Source organism: Drosophila bipectinata, chromosome 3R, assembly GCF_030179905.1.
Source record: "Drosophila bipectinata strain 14024-0381.07 chromosome 3R, DbipHiC1v2, whole genome shotgun sequence".
NCBI classification, from domain to species: Eukaryota; Metazoa; Arthropoda; class Insecta; order Diptera; family Drosophilidae; genus Drosophila; species Drosophila bipectinata.
The window spans coordinates 23,276,378-23,298,480 of record NC_091739.1 but is presented as its reverse complement, the minus strand read 5'-3'; the positions used below and the strand labels follow the sequence as shown (position 1 = coordinate 23,298,480).

The following is a 22,103-nucleotide window of genomic DNA, read 5'->3' as shown; positions in this document are numbered from 1 at the left end:
ACTTTACGCTCAGTTCGGATTCAATTTGGATTTCCATTATGCATTTTCCAAGCAGAAGCAGAAGCGCGTGTTCCTCCCCCTCCCCCTCTATTGGGGTCTCTCCAGTTTCCCAAGAGAATCTCCTCTATAGGTCAGGCAGGTAACAACAATACCGTACAGTCTGCTAATCACAAACTGATAAGAATTTCTTAAAAGAATTCTCCACCTATCACGTGACTTAAATGAGACTCAGTTTATTCAATTCGTTACAGAGATTAATATCATTGCCGGTGCAATTACGTCATTATAACTAAACCTACATTACATTTAAAGTACGATCCAATGTTGGACGATATTCCGAATGGAATATCTAAGACAGACAGAGATTGCTTACTGTGGAACTGGAGGGATATCACAAAAACGTAAAAACCTAAGCGAACACGAAATAAAATGGGTAGTTACGCAGCAGCAGCGGAAAAACCCTGATGCGTAATAGGATTTTCAAACCCTTAAAAGGAAGCTTACAAAAAAAAATTATACGTAGTTTTATATTACGTATTTCAGTGCTTAGGTTGAAGATAAAACTGAGAATTCCTGTGTTGCAGTGGGTTAATATCGGAGATTCATAAATTCTTTCCTCTTGGTTGCTCATATTCGACTTGTTGATTCAATTGCGATCAGCTCGTGTGACTGCTCACGAGGGCCACAGTTTCCATGGGACACACTTCGGGGGCAGCGATGGGCTCCAACTGTTCCAGGGTCTGAAGGAAAGTTAGGGTGGTACGTTCGCACCTGGCAGTGTTCGGCAGCAGGTGACAAGCATCAATCTGAAGTTCGAAAAGAAAATAATCTTAGAAGGTTAAGCACTAAGAAAAATCAGTGGCATCCACTTACCTTTTGTGGCAACTGACTGTCTGCCCCGCACTGCATCAGATTGGTTCGGTGCAACACGTATCCTATGCGTTGTGTCTTTGCGGAACTCTTGGTAAGTCTTCGCATGACAGACACATCGAGATCCTCTCGAACGGAGGCATGGTCACCACCAAATTGCGCCTGCACCCCGATCCATTCGTTCTCCGCGAATATGAACTTATCCAGCGGGTCCAGAAGCGACTGCGAGGCTTTATGGGCCGCGCTCGTTAGGTAGCCGGCAGGATGCTGCTCCGATAGCCGCAAGCAGTTGTTAATCCGTTCCAGCACCAAGCGGTAGATATGCAGAACAGGTTTATTGTCCAGCACCCCTTGGCCAAGGCCACGCTCGTCATCGCTTGCCAGCCGGCGATCCTGCATAATCTCGATCTCGCCCGAAGCCAGTGACGATCCACCCAGCGGTTGGCCAGTGAGGAGAGTGAGCCGCATGTTGGCATCCTCTATGAACATGGCCGAGGGAACAGGATAGTAGTTTGCTTGGAGAGGCAGCTTTTCGAGGCGACGTCGCTTTATAAGCTGCAGGCCATTGAGGTCCGAGTAGAATATATTGCCGCTGTCGATATGCGTTTGCAGTCGCATCACGATTTCGGTGTTATCCAGCTCTCCAATGTCCACCAAGTTGCGAATCTCAGGGGCGCCACCGCGCATTATGGTTTGGTGCACCACACTCGGCAGGCCCACGCTCACCGAGGACTCCAGCTTGCCTTCACTAACCAATACAACGGGGCTGCTCACGCGGAAAGGCGTGGCCGGTCCATTGGGTAGAAATAGATAGGCTCCGGACCTGTCTCCATGCTGGCGGGTTCCGTACTTCAGGAACTTTAGATGCACCGGCACATGAGGGCTATCCTGCGAAAGCTGCATAGACTTGAGCAGACCATCTTCCGAGAAGGCCAAGGTGGGACCATTTCCCACCCTCAGTGATATTTCTCGATGCTCGCCAAACTTTACATCCTCCGGATACTGGCCCAACGGAACGGCAAACGAGGAGGAGCGCATCAGCAGGTTTGAGGCATATGAAGTGTGTCTGGGGGTTATATAAAAGGAGAAACCTATTGTGAGATGTTATATTCGACTGGGGTGTGGAGAACCATGTATGTAGCTCTTCCAATTGACAAGTTAAGGTTTGAAATGATAAAGCGGTTTTAAAAATCAACCAACATTAAAAGCCAATTAGGCAAGATATCAGTTAATAGATTAAACTTGTTTTTATATTTATAAACTTACAACTATTAAAAATAAAGATACCATTTTTTAACCCAAAATATTACTTACTGTGGCTTAGATTCCGAAATAGTCAGGATGTAGGTTGCCAGTCCCATGGGGGGCACGCGCGCCTTGAATATAATGCGGAACTTGGTAGTGGATCCTTGCGGATGGATGGTCTTGGTGAGCGTGTCGTGATGCCAGCTCCACACTGGGGTTACCTGAGCCTCCACAGGATTGTTGGTTAGGTCACTGACGCTAATGAACGGACTGGACACATAGAAGTCCACCAGCTGCTCTCGCCAATGGGGCAAAGTATTGTGCAAGACAACATGCTTGGTAGGCAGCTCCTCGCCCAAGATTATGGTAGTGCGGCTGTCCTCCACGCCCGATCCCGGCCAGCGCGAATCGTCGAGCGTAAAGTACGAAAAGCTGAATTCTGGACTGTAGATCGATGGCTTGGTGAGTAGCCGGTAGACGGACTGTTGCATCACCGCCTGGCACGCTTTCAATGCTTCTTGCATGCGAGTCTCGTAGTCCTTAACGACATGAGTTTTGGCTGTGCCGGTGATACCATCGTGATGCTGAAATAGCGACAGTTCGCGGCGAGCAAGCTCCAGGCGCTCCTCGATTCGTGCCATTCCGTCCCAAGAGTGCCAAGCCGAAAGCATTTCCGCAGAGCGAACGTAGTGCATCAACACTCGATCCATCCTCTTGTGGTAAGGCCGGGAGGTGTAGTATCCGCTCCAGTAGTTGTCCGTGCGATCCGCGTATGTAAAGAAATCTCCACTTAGCGATGGGAATGCGGTCTGTCCCAGGCCCTCCGCTTGGTGCACTGCATTGAAGTACTCCTGAAGGGTGCCAAACTGCGCCTCAACATTAAAGTGTGCCTGGCTATTGATATGCTCGAAGAGCTTTTCATAGTTGACCCTCTGAACATCCCACTCGGTGTTCTGCTTGAAACGGAAGTCATCTCCCAAAGGAACTAGAAGCACATTGGTGCGATACAGTTCAGCCTTCTTCTTCCATTGGTCCACTAACATGTCAGATCGAGCTGCCACATTTCCATCGACGATGGCTCGAGGTGGCACCCTCCATGGACAGCTTATCCCGAAAGCACCCAGACGCTTAAAGTCGAACTGACAGCACACCTTGGGATCTGGTCCGCAGGTGTGCGGAATGTCATACGAATAAAAGGGCATCATGTGCGTGAAAAGCGCCGTGTCGCCCTGGCTGTCCCAAATCTGACGCCAGTAGAACTCCAACTTCCGTTGCTGCGCCAGCTCCTTTTTGACGGAATAGTGTGTCCTCTGGATAAGCATGTCCTTGAAACCGCTCTTTTTCAGTATGTAAGGCATGGTAGGACTGTGCCCAAATGGATCGATGGCCCAGGATGCTGTGGGAGTTACGTTCAAATACTGCTTCAACCAGGTCTGACCTTCGGTTAGCTGCAGCAACACGTTGCGCCAATGCGAGTTGGCTTCATCGGGCATGACCCATCCTCCAGTGACGAATTCCAGCTGACCGCTTTTAACAATACTAGAAGAACGTGCAGGAAATTAAATAAATATTAGTACCAGTTGGTTTGCTGTTTAATGAGCTTCACGCTTAGTCAACTTTTAAATGTTTCTATTGTACCAATAGCAACTGTACAAGCAAGCCCAGTCATCGTTTCTAAATATTAATGATCTTTACAATGTAGAAATACATCTATTTACTTACGATTTCATCTGAAGCTTTTTGTTCTCGCCCAGATCGTGGAAAAAGCGGGAAAAGTACGAAATCTCTGCCCAGATAAACTTCATTTCGGGGTTCTCATGCAAGTGTCGTAAGGCGTTCGACAGGATGTGCTTTGTGTCGTGCTGGTAATAGTCCTCAAATGTTTGGATCCAACCAGGATCGTTGTGGGAGTGCGGCACCACAAACACCTTCAGCTTATGGTGGGCGTTGTACTTCAGGGGATCATACTTGATGTTCCATCCCTGCTTCCACACACCACCATCAATGTCTTTGAATGACATGCGGTCGTACAGGTCTAGCATCTGCACCTCCACCTCAGGGATTTGCTGGACCACATCCTGGCACTGTCCAGGACTCGACCGCTGCACTTCAGGCGGGGCAATAAGAGGTTCGTTCCTGACTTTGGAAATACGAGCCTGCAGGTTTCGCATCTCCTCGCCGTGCTCCTGCAGACCGTTTTCCAGTTGCCGCAGTTTATTCTCAATAGCCACATAGTTTGGCTGCAAAATAAGAATTTTTAAAGAAGCCGCTTTGTTTTCGGGGGTTTATTTACCTTTTTTTGAGTGACTGCCGGTGCTGCAAGGTTGAGGATCACATAGAGGCTGAGGAAGACTAGAAGGCAGGCGGTGCATATCACCAGCGCAAAACGTCGACGTATGCGCAACATTTTTGCGGCTAATTTGTCATGGAATCGTCTACCACAAACGCCTTCTTCACTTCAGCAGAGTTCCCCTTGCGTGTTTTTTTGTAAACAATAGGGTTGATATTGTTTCAAAATATCAATTTATCGATACTCATTATTTTATCTACAGCGTTGCCGGATGGTTGAAGTAAAGGACGATCTGCCAACTTGATACGAAGACCAATGTTGGAAAACGTGTTTGGTCGTTTTAAAAACTTTGACATTAAAATTAAACGTAAATTTAAAATATTGTATGCTTCCGATGGTAGAACCCTGTTTTATTTTAACACTTTATTTTCTAATAAAATACAATACAATTTTAACACAATTCTTATTCAAATAAAGAATATCTTTTGGGAATTGGATTTATGAAGTTCAATTTAAATTTAAATACATTTAAAAATATATATTATATATGTTTTTTATTAAGACTGCTTTGTTACTTGTTGATTTTTTTTGTAAATAAAACGTTGCGTATTTTTTGGCGCCCAAGTAACGGTCACTCCAAAAGGATGCGTTAACGGTTTTGTCTAAACAAAGATTATTCTCGAGATATTTTAAGCTTTTTGGATCATTGTTTCCCAAAAAAAGCCTCAAAATATAAAAAAGAGAAGCGATTTATTGGAAATAACAATTGTGCCGCTTTAGGCGGTCTCAATACTTGGTGGATGCTGTATTTGTTTTGCAGCCTAATATCGATTTTATCAGGCGCAGCATCAGTATTATTCAAAACAAACACAGCTTAAAAGCTGTCCAAGCGATTCCTATATAAATAGAATATTGGATAATATATCCAAGTGGAGCCATGAAGCGCCAAAATGTTAGAACTTTATCCCTAGTGGTTTGCACATTTACTTACCTTTTAATTGGCGCCGCGGTTTTCGACTCCTTGGAGTCGCCAACGGAGGCCAAACGATGGGAGTTCTTACAAGGTATGAGACTTAATTTTTAATTATTAAACCAATTAAATGTGTTATTTCATTTATTTAGCGGTTAAAAATAATTTTGTAAAGAAATACAATGTTAGCGATGAGGACTTCCGGGTGATGGAAATCGTTATCATTGAAAACAAACCTCACAAAGCAGGACCCCAGTGGAAATTTGCAGGAGCTTTTTATTTTAGCACGGTTGTCTTGGCAATGATTGGTAAATTAATAAAATTACACATTTAATTTAATATTTTAACCAATTTTAACCTTTATTTTAGGGTATGGACATTCAACTCCAGTCACTATTCCAGGGAAAGCATTTTGTATGGGATATGCAATGGTAATGATAATCTGAATAATATTCATATCCTTTTTAACAAAACTGCATTTCTTTAGGTGGGTATACCCTTGGGACTGGTGATGTTCCAGTCGATTGGTGAACGTCTCAACAAATTCGCTTCGGTTATTATAAGAAGAGCGAAGAGGGCCAGCGGAGCCCGGTGCACGGATGCCACCGAAATGAATCTCATGCTGGCCACTGGGATGCTTTCCTCCATTATTATTACCACGGGAGCAGCTGTATTTTCCCGCTACGAAGGCTGGAGCTACTTTGATAGTTTTTATTACTGTTTTGTCACCCTGACCACAATTGGTTTCGGGGACTATGTGGCACTGCAGAATGATCAGGCTCTCACTAATAAGCCAGGCTATGTGGCTCTCAGTTTGGTGTTTATCCTGTTCGGATTGGCCGTCGTTGCCGCCAGCATCAATTTGCTGGTCCTTCGATTTATGACCATGTGAGATTATCTTCCTTAACAGAACAGTCTTTTAAATTACAGCCTTTATTTAAAAATTAAATCATTTATTTCTTTTCAGGCAAGCGGAGGATGCCAAAAGGGATGAGCAGGATGCCCAGAACTTGGCAGGAAATGCCCAGCCAGTTACTTTTGATGACGAGTCCACATACAACATGCATGGAAAGCTCCTGGAGAACAACTATACTACTGAGAATGACGAGACCGCCTCGCTGTGCTCCTGCACCTGTATGGGTGGCACTCGTTGCCTGAATCATGAACAGTTTGTGGATCCGGACTTCCAGCCCACGGACATCATCGAAAGCACTCTGTGTTTAAAGCGAGCCTCCGTCTGATATCCGTACAACCAGCTCCGACACTCATCTTCTTGGGAACCAGAGCCAAGACCGAAGAATACCCTCGAATCGGGGCCCGCCAGAATGTAGATGCAATCCCGTAGAGACCCAACCACCTGAACCAAACGATGGTTGTTAGAATATCCTACCCCCAAACAGACCCTTACACTAATGAGGATCTTTAATATTGGTGAAAAGTCTAGAAGTATATAGGAAAGTTCTTTCTCCTAAAACTTTAAAAATTTTAAATAGTATTATCCAGGATAAGTATGTCATTTTAAAGAGTTTCCAAGGCTTGCTAAGATATTTAACTTTCTGTATGACTTGGTTTTTCCCTAAAATTATTAAAAAAATTATAAAAATTGTAAAACTTTCGTACAGAACTCTACTTCTATGGATTCTAGCCTTTAAAGAAACCATTTTATTCGATCCACCATATTATACACACTTTTACAAAGGAGACAAATGCTCCCCAGACCCATACCAATATCAACCCATACCAACATGTAACCTGGCTTAAAGCCTCTATTGGTTCCAAGGCCGAATCATCCACATCCCATCTAGAATTTTAGCTATGTAATATTTTAACTAAGTATTATTAAATGTTTTGTTGAAAAACCCAGCAAACCGGGTATTTGATTTGAAAAGTGATTTCAAAAAGGGGATCAGAGTTGGCCATATGAGAACCTAACAGTTCGTAGCTCTACCCAGATTCAGTCCACCTCCGAATCAGCTAGCGAGCACACCTAAAAAATAGTACACGTACGTTAAAAAAAAATTCAGTAAATCGTCGGTTGTGTCTCCATCAGCTCTCATCGAAATTGAAAATTGAATTAATTTTTCTGAATTAATTTTTGGTGAAATATTTTTTCAATTTCGTTCGCGAAAGTTGACCCAAAACCCTCGTCAATATGCGTGAGATTGTGCACATCCAGGCTGGCCAGTGCGGCAACCAGATCGGAGGCAAGTTCTGGGAGGTGATTTCCGACGAGCATTGCATCGATGCTACCGGTACGTATTACGGAGACAGCGATCTGCAGCTGGAGCGCATCAATGTCTACTACAACGAGGCCACCGGTGCCAAGTACGTGCCTCGAGCCATCTTGGTTGATCTTGAGCCCGGCACCATGGACTCTGTCCGCTCGGGAGCCTTTGGCCAGATCTTCCGCCCGGACAACTTTGTGTTCGGTCAGTCGGGAGCCGGCAACAACTGGGCCAAGGGTCACTACACCGAAGGTGCCGAGCTGGTTGATTCCGTCTTGGATGTGGTCCGCAAGGAATCGGAGGGCTGCGATTGCCTCCAGGTAAGTGAAACCCTCTCCTTGAAAGTTAATCCCAAATGCAATCTTTTCTTTAACAGGGCTTCCAGCTTACTCACTCTCTGGGTGGCGGCACTGGCTCCGGCATGGGCACCCTGCTCATTTCAAAGATCCGTGAGGAGTACCCCGACCGTATCATGAACACCTTCTCGGTGGTGCCGTCGCCTAAGGTGTCCGATACCGTTGTAGAGCCGTACAATGCCACCCTCAGTGTGCACCAGCTGGTGGAGAACACGGACGAAACGTACTGCATCGACAACGAGGCACTGTACGACATCTGCTTCCGCACGCTGAAGCTGACCACGCCGACATACGGTGACCTGAACCACTTGGTCTCGGCCACAATGTCGGGGGTAACCACGTGCCTGCGCTTCCCCGGCCAGCTGAACGCCGATCTGCGCAAGCTGGCCGTGAACATGGTGCCCTTCCCCCGGCTGCACTTCTTCATGCCCGGGTTCGCACCCCTCACATCCCGCGGCTCCCAGCAGTACCGGGCCCTGACCGTGCCCGAGCTGACCCAGCAGATGTTCGATGCCAAGAACATGATGGCCGCCTGTGACCCCCGGCACGGCCGTTACCTCACCGTAGCCGCCATCTTCCGTGGCCGCATGTCCATGAAGGAGGTGGACGAGCAGATGCTCAATATCCAGAACAAGAACAGCAGCTTCTTCGTCGAGTGGATCCCCAACAACTGCAAGACAGCGGTGTGCGACATCCCGCCCCGAGGTCTGAAGATGTCGGCCACTTTCATCGGCAACTCGACTGCCATCCAGGAGCTTTTCAAGCGGGTGTCCGAGCAGTTCACGGCCATGTTTCGGCGAAAGGCTTTCCTTCACTGGTACACCGGTGAGGGCATGGACGAGATGGAGTTCACTGAAGCCGAGAGCAACATGAACGATCTGGTGTCGGAGTACCAGCAGTACCAGGAGGCCACCGCCGACGAGGAGGGCGAGTTCGACGAAGATGAGGAGGGTGGCGGCGATGAATAGATACTTATACATATACTAATTACGACAACACACCATCAAGCACCCAACACTGTGTCCCGCAGACGCCCCAAATCAACACTGATGCTAGCGGACAACAACGAGCGCAGCCCTTCAAGAAGTACACAGAACGAACACCTTTATCTTTTAATGTCGGTTGTACATATTTCCATAAGTTGTTGGTCTTTGTGAGATCGTGCGTCACACTACCTATTCACTTACTACACCCTTTTGTGTTGCAATTGCTGTCTATTGGAGTTAAACAAATAAAACTGGTTGGTGACCACTGAAAAGTAATAATTTTGATGAATTTTTATTGATTAATTATCGATTATTATCGATTAAATTGATTAAAGAAACAACGGATCGTGCTCTACACAACCCATTTACGCTCTTTTATGTTGCAATGTCTATCTATTGGAGATTATGAAATAAAACTTGTTGGTAAACTTAAAAAAATCCAAAAAAGAAACCATAAAAGTATCATAAAAAACGAATACTTTTGGCGGGCTTTTGTTCGTAACCTCAAAAAGACAAACGTATGGTTGCTTTAATCGAAAAATTATCAATTAAATTGCTTTAAGGATGGCAATACTAGAGATCGTGGACCGAAAAACCCAATCACACCCTTTTGTGTTTCAATTGCTATCTATTGGAGATTCACAAATAAAACTTGTTGGTAAACCATAAAAAAAGTAACAATTTTGGCGCATTTTTTGTTCCTAACCTCAAAAGAAAAGTGTTGCTTTAATCAAAAAATTATCAATTAAATTTCTTTAAGGATGGCAATACTAGAAGCTTGACAGTCTCTTAACCTGTCAAATGACCTGTCATTTTTGATTTCCTTTTTCACCCAAACTTCCGTCGGAGGCACACGGAAAAAAACCAGAACGCGGAAAATGGACTGGCCGGATACTCCTCTGACCTCCCGAAGCAGATTGCAACGTGGACGTAAACGGATGAAGCCGCATCCCATAACCAAGCTCCAAAAAAAGGATCCCGAACCCAAAAAGATGAAACCGAATTACGTCGAAGAGTCACCAGAGGACACCAAGAAACCCGAAGAATCAAACATTCGCCGGACGAGGGCATCATTAAAGATCGAGGCAAACAAGGGTATGGCCAAGAGCAAGGAACCGAAAAAGATGAAACCAAATAACGTCGAAGAGTCACCAGAGGACACCAAGGAACCCGAAGAATCAAACATTCGCCGGACGAGGGCATCATTAAAGATCGAGGCAAACAAGGGTATGGCCAAGAGCAAGGAACCCAAAAAGATGAAACCAACTTACGTCGAAGAGTCACCGGAGGACACCAAGGGACCCGAAGAATCAAACATTCGCCGAACGAAGGCATCATTAAAGATCGAAGCAAACAAGCGTATGGCCGAGGAAAAGGAAATCCCACAGCCGCGGCGCCGTTCCCAGAGATTGATCGAGTTATACCAGTCAGAGTTATTAGAGTAAAAAAGAAGAGTTATTTGATTCTAGTGGTTTATTCAATCGAATGGTGTACATTGGAGTGAAGGAACAGAAGCAGCAGTTGCAGCGGAAACTTAAGCCAGACTACGCATTAACTACGGAACATGAGATATTTGGTTACGATTTATAAAATAAACGCATCCTTTTTTTTGAACCTAAACGTCGTCAAAGAGTCCTCGGGGTGGTGGGCCGACAATGCGGCGGTCGTGCTCCGCCTCGTAGTCGGGATCTCGGAATCCCACCTGCACCTGAGTGCTGACACCGAACCGGTCGTTGATCTCCTCCGACAAGGATCTCGGTACGCCCAGTGCTGAGGAGGAGGAGACTGCCGCATAGTCGAAGGTGCCGTCGCCATCGCGCAGCAGGCCATCGGCTGGGGTGCGACTACTGGTGAGAGCACTGGCTCCTCCGCTTCGGTATTTGCTTAGATAATCACTTCCGCTGCCCAGAACTGGATCTGGTCGTCCGAAATCTCGGCGCCTGGCCATCGCCTCCTCGGCTCGCTGGCGGCGTCGTTTTTCGCGTGCTATCAGATCCTTGCCTTCCTGCACCAGTTCCGTGGCGATCGTCTCGTTTTGCAGAAACTGCTGGAATCCAAGCGCATTCAAAGCCCGGCTGCCAAGGCTGAACCAGGTGGCCAAACAGAAGGCCAGCATGCACATGGGGAAGTAGATGTTGAAGCCGTTCGAAATGATCCCAATTACATTCATGTGGCCCATGATCTGGGTGTAGTAGGTTTCCATACTGTTCGTGTCCATGTGAATCAGACCCAGGAAGTTGAGGCACATGGGTGGCGTCAGACGACAGAGGAGCATGCCGCTAAAAATCAGACTGTGCTCGTTGGTCTGGTGATGTGGCGCCAGGTAGTACAGGTTTAGGAAGCGAATCCTCAGAATGGTGGAGTAAGTGCAGTAGAAGAAGTAGCAGAGAACTATCATCGAAAAGATCTCGATGGTCAAGAAGTCGTAGCTATCCTTGGCCACGTTGATCACATTGGCGAACACCGAGAGCACTGGCTTGCGGCTGAAAAAAGTCAGCTCACTCCAGACCACTACGGCGGACATGGTGGCAGTCAGGACGCACAAGCTCTTAAGGTATGGAGCCTTCAGCAAACATTCCCAATACCACTGCAGAGTTGCACTGTAGAACATTTTTTCTATTTGGGAGCGCTGTCGGGGGAATTCTGTCTTAAAACGTCGCTCGGACGAGTGGATATTCCGTGCCACGTCCTCCAAGTGCAGCACCGTCTGCACCTGGACACTCCAAAGCGCCTCGGTGCGCTGCAGCGTCTGCAGGGACTTGATCACCTGCTTGTGGATGCGCACGAGGGCCTTCTCTGATGGCAAAATGGTGGAACTAGTGGCTCCCATACCACTGCCACCGGTGCGGGCGAAGTTCCGACTGGCCCGCTCCTGCAGTTCAATCGGCACTTTGCGCAGAATCGTCTCCAGGCAAGGGCGTAGTTCGTGATTGTTGGGGATCACCCGGCTGATGCACTGTAGTGACTCCAGAATGTCGTCGACGTGCTCCTCAGCTTCCGCCTTTTCGGTACTCAGCTTGGCTGCTTTGAAGTAAGCGTATTGCAGTGCGAATCCCGGCTTCGCGTTGTTCCACAGCGAACGTGGTACCTCCACGAGGGCGTATCCCAACAGCAGGATGAGAAGAAACAGACCCCAGGTGTTGGAAGCCGATGATGCAATGGCTTTCAGTTTTTGCCAATCCAAAGACTCTCCTTTCACGGCAATGTATATAAGCAGAACGCCGCAGATGAACAAGTAAGATCCATAGTAGATGGCGTTTTCAATCAACGCCGATTTAAGTTTTCCCTTCACCGTAAAGTCCCCAGCCTTTAGATATGACTGCATCAGGGGCATGATTAACCAGGTCAGGAACTGTGAGCTCCAGTAGATGATGCGCCATAGGTTGGGAAATACGGTGGGCGGAACCATACCCCAGGGTTCCTGGCACTCTGTTGGCTGAGGGGGTGTCGGTGTCACATTTGCGGTTGCTGTGTTGCTGATATTGCTGGGTGCTGGAGTGGGTGCTTGGTGCTCGTTCACGCATTGGCGATAAAGTGTCTGAAATGAGGATGATTTGAATTAATTTGAATAGTTACTATATTAAGTATTATATCAAAAGTTTCATTAGAAGTAAGGCAAGCCAAATCAAAGAGTTTTATTTTTCAGAACACAGTGAATCACACTGGAGATAAGAAAGACATTTTAATGGAATTTGCAAAGATAATAATGCTTTAAAGGCTTTAGATAAAATTGAAAGCAAAATTGATTTAAAATCTGGATATCTATACTCAGTTTTTATAGACCATATGGTAAAAAACAAATAATATTTTACTGCTCTGCCTTAAATTTCAAATAAAACTTTGTAATCTTTAAATTTGCGCACATACCGAGGTGACATCGAGTGGTATTGCAAAGACTATCAGGAACGAGAAACACCAGGCTGTCAGCACGGAGAGCGTGACCAAAATGTGCTGTCGTGGTATGTTTCCATACCGGTACAACGAGATGCCGGCCAGGAAGAGGGCGGCGACGATGCCGAAGGTCAGCAAATTGGCCATTATATGATCTCAAACTGAATAAAAATCCGGAGAGAGTGCGAGTGCTGTTGTGCTTGATGTGTATGTGCTTTACGACTAAAGTCCTCCTCCTGGTGACTAATTCATTGCGAGCCTGCGGGCTCGCTGACTTTTTTGTGGCTGCTGCTGGTGCTGCGTTTTTTTTGCAGTTGGCGCGCAGTTTCGCGATGCATTTCCTCAAGACGTTCCAGCGCCTGCGTCTTCAGCGGCATCAGGTGCGGCCGGCAGAAGACCAGCTCTGCTTTATGCTCGAAAAACAATTTTCCGGTGGTGGGCTCAATCAGATCGATTTTCTCAGACACTTTCCTTAGCACCTCGGCCTCCACAGCGGACATGCTGCGTCCTTCGACGGCAAGAGGTGCGCGGTTCTTCAATTTGAGTTTAAGAAATTCAAGAAGCTGTCTAACCGTCTATTTCCACGTCGTTTTATTTATTTGTTTTATTTATACCGTCAATCATCGACTTTGTTAAAGAGTGTGTACCTACCGGAATATTGGAATAATTACATATATTTTCGTGTGGCAACACTGCCCTGCCTGCGTTGCCAGATCGCAACTGTGGATTGATCTGGCAACTCCAACCCACTGTTTTTGTTTTGCTGGCACAGCCAGAAAAATTCTTAATTTGATTTTAGAAAATTAGTTCGCTGGCCTTGCCAAGACTGTCAAGCAATGGAGGCGGATGGAGTGGCTTCAAGGACGGACAAGTCCCCGGATTGTCGCACCAGCGGAGACGGAATGGAGCAGCCGGAAAACAATGGTGGAACTAAGCTGGAAAGTGAAATCGACCAAATTGGTGACTCGGCGGTCAAGAGGTCACAAGTGAAGAGGCCTCAGTTGTCGCGCAAGGACAGCACGGTCATACAGGAGACGGTCATGGGCCGGAAGACATCCACTGGAAGCGGCAGTGTCTCCAACTTACCCCTTCCAGGCCTCCACACCCTCTACAGGCGACCAGAGATCGTCACCAGGAGTCTGGCTCCAGTGATGCCCAAGGGAGAGCTGGTGCAGATGCGACCCCGATTGGTGTCCACACAACACGACCACCTGCCCGAGCACAAGAAGAGCAAGACTCCAAAGTTCGTTCCATTTGAACCATATCCGGGAGCCGTGAATCCCATGACTTCTGCGCCTGTAAACAAACACAAAATCCATCGGGATAAGAACAACCTCGATATTGGGGTGTTGGTGGATCAGGTTTCCACCCTGCGAACGCAAGAACTGGATGCTGAGCCCAAGGGCACCAGCACGGAATCGAATAGCCAGGAATTGGATGCTCTTAAGGAGGAACTGGCCAAGATGCGTGAGGAAAGGGACTATTTCCAGGCGCAATACAAGTTCCAAACGCAGGTCAACAGTGAGCTAAAGAGCCTGTTGGTAGCTTCCGTGGGCGAGGACCTTCAAACTCGCGTTAACGTCCTCACAGAGGACAAACTGCAGCTGGCACGGGCGCTCCTCGACACCGCCAACAACCTTACAACCCACACCGAGCAGATTGAGTTCCTGGCCGGTCAGTGTGAGGTGTGGCGCTCCAAGTTTCTGGCCAGCAGTGTCATGGTCGAGGAGCTGGCCCGCTGGAAGGCTGATCTCACGCAGAAAAATCAATTGTTAAACGAGTCGACCAAGCAACTACTTCATGCCACCCACCAGATACGAGAAATGCAACTGGAAATGCTAAAGCAGCTCAAGTTCCTGGCCAAGATCCGATATTTGAACCTGCCCGCCACTGATGTAATCAGTCTCAGTGCTGAGAATCTCAACATCCTGCAGCGGATGGTTCTACACACGGGTGTGGGTATTCCCGAGGAGACCATTAAGCTTTCCAGTGCTAGTACAAGTCCGCTGTGTGAGGCAGAAAAGTATGCAGTTAGGGTAAGTAAAGAATGTTTTGTTGGCCATTATGGAATAAAAAACATTGTATTACTTCCCCTTAGGCACTGGAGTTCATTAGCCAACCTCTTATGGCCACCGATGAGGCCATACGCGCCCTTTTCGACCAGGCCCAGCGACCTCATTACGTGCAATCTCCTGGCTCAGAGGTGGCTTCCAGCGACAAACCACAAGCAGAGCCACAGCAATAGTTTGTTTTCCGTAAGAAATTTTGTGTAAAGTGTGCTTAGGTCTAATAAATTTTATATTTAATTATACAATCCATTAAAGTCCACGGATTATGTAAATTATTTCGACTTCTTTTCGGTGGCATATAGGTCTAGACGACGCTGGTTGAATACGGGAATTTGCTGACGCACTTGATCCACCAGGGAGAAGTCAACGTCCGCCACCACAAGCTCCTCACCGTCACCGGCACTTGCCTGCACCTTGGCCCAGGGATCGACGACCATGGAATGGCCATACGCAACATACTCGGCGTTGGTATCCCTGGCCGGAGAAGTCGTTACCACAAAGAGCTGGTTGTCGTTGGCTCGACTTCGCTGCAGAAGTTCCCAGTGAAGTGGACCAGTGGTCATGTTAAATGCCGCTGGGTAGATGATCATCTTGCAACCTTCATTGCGATAGAGGCGTGCCATCTCCTCAAAGCGGATGTCGTAGCAGATGCCAATGCCGATTTTATGGCCGTCCACTTCGATTGTGGTGAAGTCATTGCCGGCGGACAGAGTTTCGGATTCCTTGAAGCGGATTCCACCCTTTACGTCGATGTCGAACAAATGCATCTTGCGGTGCTTAGCAATAAGATCTCCTGTGGGAGACCACACAGTGCACGTATTATAGATTGCATCATTTTCGCCAAGCTCCGGAATAGTCCCTCCTACGATGTAAACCTGATGTTTTTTGGCGAGACTGGAAAGCTGCTGCGAGGTAAACCCATCCGGGATGCTCTCGGAGTACTCCCGGAAATATTTAGTGCCGTAGGGAGCGTTGAAGCACTCGGGAAGGGTGATTAAACGAGGCTTGTGTACCTTTACCGCAGCCTCGATTTTGTTGACGGCGTTTTGGACATTGGCCGTCTTGTCCTTGGAACCCCTCAGCTGTAGAAGGACTAGACGCATGACTGTGGGATGGAGAGGATATTAATTACAACTCCGAGAGACTGGAATAATCCCTTACTATTGCCCGCTTTGCTCATAATGCCACAATTAATTGTTATCAAGTTGTTTGCGTTATGATAACAATTCGCACAACAACAACAGGTGATTCCATGGATGTAGAAAAGGGGTTGCAACTAATTGATTAGTGATGATACTTCAAGACAATACTTCCAAATAATACCAAAAAATTAAATAATTAAAATGTTTGCCCATTTTTCAAACAAAATGTCTATATTTTATAAAATATGTGCCAAATTGTTTAAATGGACTACCCTAAATAATAGTATTTAAAACAATCAACAGTATTGGGTAATGGCGATAAAAGGTAAGCGCAGCCAAGTTCAAGTCGTAGAGCGGCAGGGTTGCCACCTCTCTTTCTTGTTTCGTCTCTTTTGAGGTATGCACGTGTTCATTTTCTAAGTTTTAAAAAACTAACTGAAATTGGCAGAAAACCAATTGGAAAATACTCCAAAAATCAGTTCCACCTGTTGATACACCGGAGCGAAGTTTAACTTACAATGGTTTTTTCTAATTTTACATATTCTGTCGACGAATTTACTCGACCTGCAGCAACAACAACAAAATGGTTCAACGTCTGACGCTGAGGAGACGCCTGTCCTACAACACACGCTCCAACAGGAGGCGCATGTAACTACTAACTAATCCAATCCTAACCGGCTTTAAACTCACTCTCGGATCTTTTGCCTTTTAGTGTGCGCACTCCCGGAGGACGTCTGGTCTACCAGTACGTCAAGAAGAACAAAACCGTTCCCCGTTGTGGACAGTGCAAGGAGAAGCTTAAGGGCATCACCCCCTCTCGTCCCAGCGAGCGCCCCCGCCTGTCCAAGCGCCACAAGACCGTGTCGCGCACCTACGGCGGTGTCCTCTGCCACGGTTGCCTGCGCGAGCGCATCGTCCGCGCCTTCCTGATCGAGGAACAGAAGATCGTCAAAGCTCTGAAGAGCCAGCGCGAGGCCCTCGTTAAGCCTGTGAAGGCCCCCAAGGCAAAGCCCGATCCCAAGAAGAAGCCCGCCGCCAAGGCCACCAAGGCCGGTGCCGGCAAGGTCACCAAGGGAGGTGCTGGCAAGGGACCCGCCAAGAAGCCCGGCCAGAAACCCGCTGCCGGTGGCAAGCCAAGGAAGTGAACCCGCAATACTACGCAGAGTTGACTACTAAATGATAACTTTTAAAATAAATGATTTTTTCCCACGAACTTCCTCCCGTTGTATTCGTTTCTGGAACTAATTTCTTGGCCACTGGAAGTGTTACTTCTAGTATGGAATTTATTCTTTTTCTCAGAACTTTTTTATTTTAAACAATCTTTTATCGAAAAGCTTCATTCAAAATATTTGTATATTTAACTTTATGCCAGGGTGGAGAGTACCAATAAGGGTTAAAAGCTTTCTTATGATGTGACCAAATGATTTTATACTATTCGAGTCGGTCTGGCAACTCCCTTGAAATCAGCTGTTCGTTAAAAAGAATCACGTAAGAAATCTGGGTTTGTTTTTATTTATTTTAAAAGCCTTTACTAAAACATATTCCTTTACTAAGGATGGCAACTAAGGTTCTACGCTCCCTTTTGCACGAGCTGCGTCAGGCCTCGCCCAACGGCTGCATCAAGGACTCGCTGGCGGCCCGGTACATTCTCGCCCAGTACAAGAAGTTTGAGACCACGGACCAGCAACTGTGCAAGCGCCGCGACGAGGCTCTCTTCTTGGGTCAGGCCTACCTTACCTACCTGAGCAGCCAACGCAAGTACACGGAGCTGTACAAGGAGTACCACGGGAGGGGCGAGCGATCCGTGAGGGATACTGCGGACCTGGTGGGGTTCAAGCTGCCCACAGATCCCAAGTGATGTTCTAGTTAAGTTGTTTCTACATATGTAGCTATTAGTGTGATTAAAGCGACTAATTTTGTCAAAATCTCGTGCGTCTACTGAATCATCTGTCGCAACATGGTGATGGCTCGATAAATAACGCTCATCAGCTGAAAGAGAATAGTTAAATAAGTTAATATTTAGATCCCAAAAAGGTCGATTTCCCTTGCCTGCTTAAAAGTGTCCAGCGAGATAGGCAAGTAACCCATGGCGTTCAACTCCACCGGTTTTTGGGATCGAATAATGATTATAAGAAGGAATTTCTTATAGGACAAGGATGCGTTGTGGAAATTGTGGTTGTAAACAGCGTGGCTTATATATGCGCTCTGAAAGGGATGGGAATTATAGCATAAACAAATGAGAACTGAGACAATAACTAACCAAGTCGAGAACCTGCTGTCCATGATAACAAACCAGGTACATCTGGACCACAGAGGTGCCAATAAAAATCACATAGGTAACGCCCTCCAAGTTAAGTCCTTGTATCAGAGTGTATACCGAAACCGTACAGAGAACCGAGGCTGTGCTGAGAAGGCTTAGGAGTAGGGAGCTACCAAATATTGAATTCAGGTCTGTTTGTAGGCTGGGGTTGGAAGTATGTAAGATTAAAAAAAACAAGAAAGAGTATTTGAATCCTTACTTCACCAGATAGTGGTGCTTGTCCACTATCTTCGACAAAAAGTGACGATCAGCGACATCGTTTTCCCATCTAGGCTGGTAGTCCTCTATGGATTTTATCATGGCCCTAAGGTGCATGCATATCTGCACTTGAAAGTAAATCAGCCACATATCTGTGGCGATATTGGATATAACCATCTGGGTGCTGTGCAGCCACTCTAGAGCATAGATGCCAACGTAGATCCATACTGAATGTTTCTCGGGATTGAATATAAAGTAGGGATAGCAATGCATATAGGTAAATTTTTCATGAAAAAAGTAAACCCAAATGGATGTAAGCATCGGACCAACGACTACCATAATAGAAGATCCTACGTAGAACCTGATGAGGTACAACAAGGTTCGTGACCAGAAGTGATCATTGACGCGGTAATAGATCCTATCCAGTGTGGTCTTTGGATACAGGTCGGCCAACTTGTTGTTTAGACTCTGGATGGCAGCTCTCTGCAGAACGGTTCCGTATTTTGTGTCCGAGTTAACTACATACGTTACCAAAGTGGCGTAGCGCATAACCAAGGAAACGCTGTCGATAGTTTTCATCTCAAACAGCCGGAAAAACATGAATCCCAAGCAGACACAGTGACTGCCGAGGCAAAGAACTCGATAGAGTTGCATCATTATCCTTTGAAGGCGCGTCCTGGTGGTTTCCAGCATGTCGTAGCCCATCAAGCGGAACAAGGAGCTGGGCATCTCGGCGAAATCCTCGTAACTATACTGAACAGATTGCATGGCGACTAATTTCTGTGGGCCATTTTGAAATGGAAGCCATATTTATAGATTCTGGATCCTGCAAGAATGGGTTGCGGTTTTTTATTTCTATTTTTAAATCCTAGATAGTTGTACCTTCGTGTTAATAATTTGCTAAGGCGTCAATATATTTTAATAATTTACATTGTGGTTTTATTAATAAGTAATTAAATTGTTCATATTATTGGCAATAGCTTTTAAAAGGGTGACCCAAAATGTTCCCTATTTTATTGCTTAAAATACTTGACCAAAGAACAGAGAAGAATATATAGTAAGTCTTAAAATTAACATTAATTAAGAGCAATTGAATCAAAGTTGCAATAAACAAGGTCAATCAAGTTGGACTTTTAATGGGTATTTTTATAATAATCATGAAAAGGCTCCACTAGTCTGAGCCTTCTTTTTAATAAGGTTCAAGGCTAAGGAGTGAGAAGGTCTTGTGGTTTCACACCTTGGGCGTTTAAATAAAACCATTAAAGCCCTGACTAACACAGAATTATAGGATGTCTGATTACAGTTTCTGTATAATTTTTATTTAAGTCGAGTTCATTAATGAGATATCTCTGTTTTTATAGCTGCCTACCCTTCTGCATTTACCCATAAAAATATTTATGCATAATAATGCTTTTAAAGAGAAGGGGTCACTGAAGCCTGCACTTAATAATTTCCATAAATGAGCTTCTCAGTTCTCTTGGGTGTATTTACCGTTTCTTTCTTTGTTGCTGTCGCTGCACTTGTCGCAGTGGTTGCTTTTGTTGTTGACAAATAAATGAAATTCCTTCACACAGCAACAAATTGGCATGGGAGTTGGGTGCTGGGTCCCCCCCGTCTATATGGGTTCTATCTGGAAGGTCTGACTGGAATGCAAAGCAGCTGAAAGGTGTCTGGACGCTCAGACACTCAACCAGAAGATATTGCCAAAAAGTATTATTTCTTAATGCTTCTAGAATTGAGATAATAAATGGTTTTTGTTTTGATTTTCTTGCTCAATTGTAGACCTAGATGATCTAGCCATTTATTGCTGTCACGGTATTGCACAATTTCCAAGTCGGTCAGCAGCTATTGTTTGTCAAGTTCCCATTACTGAAAGACCAAGACATCCGTATATATATACGAGTTTATATACTCTGGGGTTCCGACCCATGTTGAACTTCTCTCATCAATTTTACGGTCTTACACTGCATATGTTATTTATTCATTAGTTTCAATTGGCAACCCGACCAACTGTTGCCTCTCCATCTCCCTGACTACACTGATGCCCTATATCCGCTAAAAATTGCACTAGCCTAGCCCCCTAGATCCCGAACATTAATGGGACGTTTGAATAGATTTATGTGTGTGACATGTCTGCTTAAATTAGATGCAAATATTTAGGCCGTCTCTCTACTTATAGTTGGCCCATTTAATCCGAGAGAGAGAGAGAGATGTCTTCAAAGAGACTGCCGCTCGAATCCATCAGGTTATCCGCAAACAAAAAATGAAATAGAAATCATGTCGAGTCATAAGGACACCGGAAAGTGCCTGGTGTCGGAGTCGCCATCTCACTAAATACTTTATGAGTCTGAGGCGCCTGCATTATTCTTTTTTCCCAGCGTCTAGCTTCAACTAAAATAAACACAGCACACCCGGACCCCGACCCAGAACCCAGAAGAAAACACGACAGGAAAAACAACAACAGCACCAGTACCAGGAGAGATGAATGGCCGGTGGAACAAAGAGCCAGAAGAGAGTCAGACATGGGCAACAGGCTGGCTGTCTGGGCCTGGCTAAAAGGATGGGGCCGGTTTGGGGCGGCAATCAAATCAATGGTCAGGGGTTTTGTCCACCAACACGGCAACATTAATCGCCATAAAGTACAATTTCTCACACCCCCTCGCAGAAGTACCGATGCGATTTCAATATCCATTATTCCACCAGGGGATGAGTTTGCCCGGCTGGGCTTTGCAGGGTTTGCATTATGCTTCGCCAGTATCTCATCCAACCACAAGGACAACAAAGGACACGAGCAGCAGGAAAGCTGATGTTGGCTGCGCTTTTCACTTTCCCATTTATTAATGAATTTATTGGCCCGACTGCAGTTGACGAGCAAATGCATTTTCCCATTTATCAGCATTCGAAATGGGGGGGGGGGGGGGGGGAAACTCAAATGGAAATAGCATCTGTTTTGGGCGTTGTGGGTGGTGGGATCAGGATCCGGGGAACGGGTCAAGGGTAGATCTACGCATAGCATTTATCAAAGCTTTTGTTTTGGTTACATTTCAGCTGCTTCCGTTGCCAGGACGAATGTTTTGGTGGGTGGTGTTCCTGGTGGTGGTGTTGCTAATGGCCTGGACTGTCTCTCGATTCTGGCAGCTGTCGCACGAAAGTGCTGAGCCTTTGTAATTAATAGTGCGGAAATTTTGTAATTCTAGGATTACAATAGACATTACCGCGTGGAACTTTCATTGTCATTAGAGGACTATTTTTAGGACCTTTGATGTCAAGTGATGTTTACTTTTGATAGGTAATTGTAGGTCTATTTCAGAAAGTGAGAATATTTGTACCTTTTGACCTCTTAAAGTTAAATTTTTTTCACTTAAAACCAGAACCAATTAAGCGGTAGAATACCAAGTAATTCTCAGTAATATATATTATCTCATAAAAAATTATAGCATCCAGGGATTTGACTCACATAAGCCTGATATTATAACCAAAAAGGTCAACTGTCATTCCCCTAATAGAGGGCGGCAGTAATGACCAAACAGAAATAAACAAA

At 45.9% G+C, this 22,103-nt stretch overlaps 11 protein-coding genes across 11 annotated transcripts; 6 read left to right on the top strand and 5 right to left on the bottom strand.

Moving 5' to 3' along the window:
• Positions 1-208: 208 nt before the first annotated feature.
• alpha-Man-IIa (alpha-mannosidase 2) lies at positions 209-4,632 on the bottom strand. The gene is made up of 5 exons (XM_017233815.3): positions 4,409-4,632; positions 3,838-4,355; positions 2,185-3,654; positions 874-1,936; positions 209-806 (listed from the first exon to the last, which is right to left on the bottom strand). Exons 1-5 carry the CDS (start codon positions 4,520-4,522, stop codon positions 657-659), a joined length of 3,315 nt encoding a protein of 1,104 aa, XP_017089304.2. The 5' UTR covers positions 4,523-4,632; the 3' UTR covers positions 209-656.
• Positions 4,633-4,897: 265 nt separating this feature from the next.
• On the top strand, positions 4,898-7,421 carry Task7 (TWIK-related acid-sensitive K[+] channel 7). The gene is made up of 5 exons (XM_017233917.3): positions 4,898-5,469; positions 5,528-5,683; positions 5,745-5,806; positions 5,863-6,263; positions 6,343-7,421. Exons 1-5 carry the CDS (start codon positions 5,343-5,345, stop codon positions 6,614-6,616), a joined length of 1,020 nt encoding a protein of 339 aa, XP_017089406.1. The 5' UTR covers positions 4,898-5,342; the 3' UTR covers positions 6,617-7,421.
• betaTub85D (beta-Tubulin at 85D) lies at positions 7,333-9,221 on the top strand. Its single transcript, XM_017233916.3, has 2 exons — positions 7,333-7,920; positions 7,977-9,221. Exons 1-2 carry the CDS (start codon positions 7,528-7,530, stop codon positions 8,922-8,924), a joined length of 1,341 nt encoding a protein of 446 aa, XP_017089405.1. The 5' UTR covers positions 7,333-7,527; the 3' UTR covers positions 8,925-9,221.
• A 131-nt stretch (positions 9,222-9,352) lies between these two features.
• Positions 9,353-10,413, top strand: LOC138926596 (nucleolar RNA helicase 2-B). The gene has a single exon (XM_070281307.1). The coding sequence runs from the start codon at positions 9,821-9,823 to the stop codon at positions 10,385-10,387; it is 567 nt and encodes a 188-aa protein (XP_070137408.1). The 5' UTR covers positions 9,353-9,820; the 3' UTR covers positions 10,388-10,413.
• On the bottom strand, positions 10,412-12,980 carry LOC108120300 (LMBR1 domain-containing protein 2 homolog). The gene is made up of 2 exons (XM_017233909.3): positions 12,810-12,980; positions 10,412-12,480 (listed from the first exon to the last, which is right to left on the bottom strand). The coding sequence occupies exons 1-2, from the start codon at positions 12,978-12,980 to the stop codon at positions 10,558-10,560; spliced, it is 2,094 nt and encodes a 697-aa protein (XP_017089398.1). The 3' UTR covers positions 10,412-10,557.
• Positions 12,981-13,081: 101 nt separating this feature from the next.
• Positions 13,082-13,489, bottom strand: BBIP1 (BBSome interacting protein 1). The gene has a single exon (XM_017233913.3). It carries the CDS (start codon positions 13,331-13,333, stop codon positions 13,082-13,084), a length of 252 nt encoding a protein of 83 aa, XP_017089402.2. The 5' UTR covers positions 13,334-13,489.
• Positions 13,490-13,547: 58 nt separating this feature from the next.
• Positions 13,548-15,147, top strand: LOC108120301 (uncharacterized). Its single transcript, XM_017233910.3, has 2 exons — positions 13,548-14,869; positions 14,932-15,147. The coding sequence occupies exons 1-2, from the start codon at positions 13,670-13,672 to the stop codon at positions 15,076-15,078; spliced, it is 1,347 nt and encodes a 448-aa protein (XP_017089399.2). The 5' UTR covers positions 13,548-13,669; the 3' UTR covers positions 15,079-15,147.
• Positions 15,114-16,210, bottom strand: LOC108120302 (omega-amidase NIT2). Its single transcript, XM_017233911.3, has 2 exons — positions 16,064-16,210; positions 15,114-16,007 (listed from the first exon to the last, which is right to left on the bottom strand). Exons 1-2 carry the CDS (start codon positions 16,080-16,082, stop codon positions 15,175-15,177), a joined length of 852 nt encoding a protein of 283 aa, XP_017089400.2. The 5' UTR covers positions 16,083-16,210; the 3' UTR covers positions 15,114-15,174.
• A 164-nt stretch (positions 16,211-16,374) lies between these two features.
• On the top strand, positions 16,375-17,257 carry RpL34b (Ribosomal protein L34b). The gene is made up of 3 exons (XM_017233912.2): positions 16,375-16,441; positions 16,615-16,692; positions 16,757-17,257. The coding sequence occupies exons 2-3, from the start codon at positions 16,628-16,630 to the stop codon at positions 17,187-17,189; spliced, it is 498 nt and encodes a 165-aa protein (XP_017089401.1). The 5' UTR covers positions 16,375-16,441; positions 16,615-16,627; the 3' UTR covers positions 17,190-17,257.
• A 163-nt stretch (positions 17,258-17,420) lies between these two features.
• On the top strand, positions 17,421-17,969 carry LOC108120255 (protein FMC1 homolog). The gene is made up of 2 exons (XM_017233803.3): positions 17,421-17,532; positions 17,599-17,969. Exons 1-2 carry the CDS (start codon positions 17,465-17,467, stop codon positions 17,900-17,902), a joined length of 372 nt encoding a protein of 123 aa, XP_017089292.3. The 5' UTR covers positions 17,421-17,464; the 3' UTR covers positions 17,903-17,969.
• Positions 17,970-17,979: 10 nt separating this feature from the next.
• Or85f (Odorant receptor 85f) lies at positions 17,980-19,334 on the bottom strand. The gene is made up of 4 exons (XM_017233804.3): positions 18,564-19,334; positions 18,305-18,506; positions 18,094-18,249; positions 17,980-18,033 (listed from the first exon to the last, which is right to left on the bottom strand). The coding sequence occupies exons 1-4, from the start codon at positions 19,328-19,330 to the stop codon at positions 17,980-17,982; spliced, it is 1,179 nt and encodes a 392-aa protein (XP_017089293.2). The 5' UTR covers positions 19,331-19,334.
• Positions 19,335-22,103: the final 2,769 nt, after the last annotated feature.

Coding starts and splice junctions, on each gene's coding strand:
- alpha-Man-IIa (XM_017233815.3), bottom strand. CDS start 4,522: ATGTTGCGCATACGTCGACGTTTTGCGCTGGTGATATGCACCGCCTGC. Junction 3,655..3,837: donor AAAAAGCTTCAGATGAAATC/GTAAGTAAATAG, acceptor ACGTTCTTCTAG/TATTGTTAAAAGCGGTCAGC. Junction 807..873: donor ACAGTCAGTTGCCACAAAAG/GTAAGTGGATGC, acceptor TTCGAACTTCAG/ATTGATGCTTGTCACCTGCT.
- Task7 (XM_017233917.3), top strand. CDS start 5,343: ATGAAGCGCCAAAATGTTAGAACTTTATCCCTAGTGGTTTGCACATTT. Junction 5,470..5,527: donor ACGATGGGAGTTCTTACAAG/GTATGAGACTTA, acceptor TCATTTATTTAG/CGGTTAAAAATAATTTTGTA. Junction 6,264..6,342: donor GTCCTTCGATTTATGACCAT/GTGAGATTATCT, acceptor ATTTCTTTTCAG/GCAAGCGGAGGATGCCAAAA.
- betaTub85D (XM_017233916.3), top strand. CDS start 7,528: ATGCGTGAGATTGTGCACATCCAGGCTGGCCAGTGCGGCAACCAGATC. Junction 7,921..7,976: donor AGGGCTGCGATTGCCTCCAG/GTAAGTGAAACC, acceptor TTTCTTTAACAG/GGCTTCCAGCTTACTCACTC.
- LOC138926596 (XM_070281307.1), top strand. CDS start 9,821: ATGGACTGGCCGGATACTCCTCTGACCTCCCGAAGCAGATTGCAACGT.
- LOC108120300 (XM_017233909.3), bottom strand. CDS start 12,980: ATGGCCAATTTGCTGACCTTCGGCATCGTCGCCGCCCTCTTCCTGGCC. Junction 12,481..12,809: donor TACCACTCGATGTCACCTCG/GTATGTGCGCAA, acceptor TCCTCATTTCAG/ACACTTTATCGCCAATGCGT.
- BBIP1 (XM_017233913.3), bottom strand. CDS start 13,333: ATGTCCGCTGTGGAGGCCGAGGTGCTAAGGAAAGTGTCTGAGAAAATC.
- LOC108120301 (XM_017233910.3), top strand. CDS start 13,670: ATGGAGGCGGATGGAGTGGCTTCAAGGACGGACAAGTCCCCGGATTGT. Junction 14,870..14,931: donor CAGAAAAGTATGCAGTTAGG/GTAAGTAAAGAA, acceptor ACTTCCCCTTAG/GCACTGGAGTTCATTAGCCA.
- RpL34b (XM_017233912.2), top strand. CDS start 16,628: ATGGTTCAACGTCTGACGCTGAGGAGACGCCTGTCCTACAACACACGC. Junction 16,693..16,756: donor CGCTCCAACAGGAGGCGCAT/GTAACTACTAAC, acceptor TTTGCCTTTTAG/TGTGCGCACTCCCGGAGGAC.
- LOC108120255 (XM_017233803.3), top strand. CDS start 17,465: ATGATTTTATACTATTCGAGTCGGTCTGGCAACTCCCTTGAAATCAGC. Junction 17,533..17,598: donor TGTTCGTTAAAAAGAATCAC/GTAAGAAATCTG, acceptor TCCTTTACTAAG/GATGGCAACTAAGGTTCTAC.
- Or85f (XM_017233804.3), bottom strand. CDS start 19,330: ATGCAATCTGTTCAGTATAGTTACGAGGATTTCGCCGAGATGCCCAGC. Junction 18,250..18,304: donor GACAGCAGGTTCTCGACTTG/GTTAGTTATTGT, acceptor CATCCCTTTCAG/AGCGCATATATAAGCCACGC. Junction 18,034..18,093: donor CGCTGGACACTTTTAAGCAG/GCAAGGGAAATC, acceptor ATTCTCTTTCAG/CTGATGAGCGTTATTTATCG.